The sequence below is a fragment of the Malania oleifera genome, chromosome 6 (assembly GCF_029873635.1).
Source record: "Malania oleifera isolate guangnan ecotype guangnan chromosome 6, ASM2987363v1, whole genome shotgun sequence".
Classification (NCBI taxonomy): Eukaryota; Viridiplantae; Streptophyta; class Magnoliopsida; order Santalales; family Ximeniaceae; genus Malania; species Malania oleifera.
This window is the reverse complement of record NC_080422.1, coordinates 98,815,895-98,819,506: the sequence shown is the minus strand read 5'-3', so window position 1 is coordinate 98,819,506 and position 3,612 is coordinate 98,815,895. Positions and strand designations below refer to the sequence as shown.

General features: G+C 41.5%; 1 protein-coding gene across 1 annotated transcript; it reads right to left on the bottom strand.

The window, feature by feature from the left end:
• Window positions 1-819: 819 nt before the first annotated feature.
• LOC131157676 (glucan endo-1,3-beta-glucosidase 8) lies at window positions 820-2,924 on the bottom strand. Its single transcript, XM_058112008.1, has 2 exons — window positions 2,548-2,924; window positions 820-2,055 (listed from the first exon to the last, which is right to left on the bottom strand). Exons 1-2 carry the CDS (start codon window positions 2,892-2,894, stop codon window positions 939-941), a joined length of 1,464 nt encoding a protein of 487 aa, XP_057967991.1. The 5' UTR covers window positions 2,895-2,924; the 3' UTR covers window positions 820-938.
• Between the last annotated feature and the right edge of the window lie 688 nt (window positions 2,925-3,612).

The window sequence follows — 3,612 nt, the reverse complement described above, 5'->3', positions numbered from 1 at the left end:
CGTAAATTCGGTGTTCCAGTGTGGATGTGCTTTTATTTTTTGCCGTGTGTGATTGTTGCTCCAAGTTTAAGCTATTCCATTTTATTTTTTTTTTTATTGTTGGCTTCCCAGTGCAAGAAAACTGCTGCAGCTTGCTCTGGAACTCCAAAAAAGAAGCCATGCGTAGCTGGGGTGACTTCTCCTCTTCTTTCTCCATTTTCTTGCACCAGCCCAAGCCTCGCACCTGAAGCAGCTCCTTCATTTTCTTTCTCCATTTTTTTCTTCTGCAGCAGCTCTTCACGTCTGCAGCAGCCACTCACGCCTGCTGCAGCTGTCTATCATCTTCTCCAGTGAGCTGCCCACCCTCCTGCGACTACATTTATGCTTGATTTTGGTTATCTCTTGGACCATTGTTCACAACTTTTGGCGAAGTCTTTTATCTTGCTACATTTGTTATACATTTTTGTGTATTTGTAAGGCTTGTGCCTTTTATACTCATTTTATACGAACTTGGTGATAGTGGATTTGGGCCGTCATGTCCATGGACGTACCTCAATATTGAGGGAATCACGTTAAATTTCTTATGTCTCACTTTATTTATTTATTTGCATTTATTTATGAAAATTATTCATATTTTTTACCAACATATAATACAGTCTATTTGCCTAGAATTCCTCAAGATAGTCTGATTTTTTAGAACAACCTCATTTGCATTTTCAAGAACCATTCTTCATGTTGATTCAACTTCAAGAACCTAGCTAATTTATTAAGATCTTGAGCATGAATGCACAGAGCTAGAGAAAGGAGCCATAGAAATGAGGAAGGCATACAAAACAGAGATTTTGGACAAATTTCTTTATTTAATAATACAATCTACAGACTCATTTCAATGATGAGCAACACAAAAATAATCCTCATGCCTCGGTGAACGGCTGCTTCCTGAAGAATATATATATATATTATAACAGAAGCAAAAACACCACTAGTCCCTCCACAATTGCTAGTAAAATTTCCCTAAGCTTCCTAGAAAGATCTGAAGAAGAACTATTCACAATCATCACCGGAAACTGGCAGTCCTCGTCGGACGGATCTACATCTGTCACCATAGCCAAGCCAGAGAAATCACAATCCCAATCCATCTGGTCCTTGACTTGGTAATACATGTTAAAAGCATAGGAAGCATTTCCCTGCACACTCAAATGGTTGCAAGAAGACCCATAACCCAAAGCAGTGCAATCCGAGAGGCTACAAGCATAGTCTATACTGTCTGGCAAGTCTCCCAAGTCATCTGCATTTGGGTTGAACACACACCACCTCTTGTGCATATAACTCACACCCTCCACTGCAGCTAGACCCTTGTTCTCCTGCGAACCAGATAAATCCAACTCATATTTCGGCTTCCCATCGAACTCAAAAATCCCCCAATGCCTCTCAAAGCTACCGGGATCGATGCTTTTAGCATCCTCGTCGATGAGGCTGAAAAGATAAGCATCAATCTCACCCTTCCTAGCAGGGGTTCCATTTCCGCTCAAGGCGTGTTGAATCAACCCCTGGTTGAATCTCTTCGCATTTTTTAAGTTGGCATTTTTATCGCCATCGGTTGGCCACCCGACTTCCCCAATGATGATGCTCATGTCAGAGTACCCAGCTTTTTCCAAAGCCCAAACAAGCGTGTCAAAATTTGCATCAAACACATTGGTGTAAACAGATTCACCATCTTTGACAGGCTTGTTTGTGCCATCAAAGAAGGCGTAGTCCATGGGGAAGTATTTGTTGCCATAGAGGCTGAGGAATGGGTAAATGTTGACAGTGAATGGCGCATTGCTTGAATGCAAGAAGTTGATTATTTCGATGGTGAGGTCGCGGACTTCGGGCCGGAAGTCGCCTGCTGATGGAACAGGGTTCGAGTCTGGGGAGTAGTAGATATCGGCATTGAAGGGGACTGTGGCCTTAATCCGGGAGCCAAACCCAGCATCATTAAGGGCCTGCTGGATGTGTGTGAGGGCTGGTAATGCATATTTTGAGAAACTGCCATTGTAGGTTCTGAGAAAAGGTTCATTGCCCACAGCAACATACCTGCAAATTGAATTGTCTCTGTAATTTGAGGTAAAGAAGAGAGTAATAATGGGATTTTTGAAAAGAAAAAAGAAAATGGAGGCCATCATAGAAAACAGAACAATAAAATATGATCCCCTTTGCACACTCTTTCTTTGGAAACCCTTTCTAACTCAGCTCTAGAAAGAAATGCTGCTGAAACAATGTGAATCATTTCAAAATTTAGATGAATAGTCCCACCCATTGCAGCTGTAACAAAGGAACCATTGCATTGCAAGAAACTGAAGAAACCTAACTCAAAGCAGAATTAAGTGTCTCAATCATGCAACAAGAAAATAAACAGAAGACTAGTTGGTGGTGAATTGAGGAAATCACAGAATGTGAAAGACACTTATTTTGAAATAGCATTGAAGAAACAGAGTTGAAGATGGATTTGGGATTAAGAACGAACACAAGAAGGGATACAGTTTAAAGATCAAGAAATTGAACAAAGATGGGTTTGTGTTACTCAACTTGATATTGACTCCACCAGGGTAGATATAACCAGTGACATTAGCATCGACCCAAGAAGCCGCAGCCCCAATATCGTGAGCAATCACCTGCAACATGTGATTGGGAATCGCAAGCATCACTTCAATGGGAGTCCCAATCAGAGCTGCTAGAATCCTCTCGTCTGCTTCGAACAGCTTCAGCTTTTTGAACCCATTTTCCTTCAGCATTCTGACCACTCGCTCTGGTGGGAGCTGGTGAGTCGCCATAGTCCCCCAGTTCACTCCTATGCATGTGCCATTCGAGACCATGGCCATGAAGACGAGCAACAGAACCAAGAGACGGTCTGGGTGTTGATTTGCTTCTGCCATTTTCTTTTCTTTGATGAATCTTGAAGTGGGTTCTACCTGAATCTTTCTTGAACAAAGAGATAAAGGTGAGAAAGAGCTAAGCTCAAAATAATGTTTGCAAGATGAAGGGAACCAAAGAGAAGAAAAGGGGAATTCTTTTGCTCATTGAGGCACAATTTATAGACTTTGAAGAATGGTTCTCTCTCTCTCTCTCTCTCTCTCTCTCTCTCTCTCTCTCTCACACACACACACACACACACACACACACACACAAATATTTTAATATCTGGCTTTTAGGAACCTTCAAGGAGAAGGTGAAGAACCCATGAGATTCCAGGAAAAGGCAGAAGTAGAGTAGAAGAAGATTCTTTTCTTAATTCTGTAATTCAGTTGGGACTCCAACTTGCTATTATTCGTTCATTGCTTACCATTCATGCGTCTTCCCCGATGCAGTTGTGCTCTTTAATTGAGAAATATTCATTATCCATAATTATTTCAATATTTTATGGTATCAATCGAGAGAGTGACATGATCGATCGGGGGGTTGGAATTGTTTTGATCGGATTGGCTGCTCGCTCTTTCAACGGTAACGAGTGACCAAATTGATGGGAAAGGAAGATTTTGGTTGCAGCATATAATTAATGAAGAATTGCTTAGGAAGAAAGCCCATTGACTGCTTTTGAAGAGGGTCTTCCATTACATTGTGTTACGTTTACATGAAGTGGGTAGCTTTCCAGCA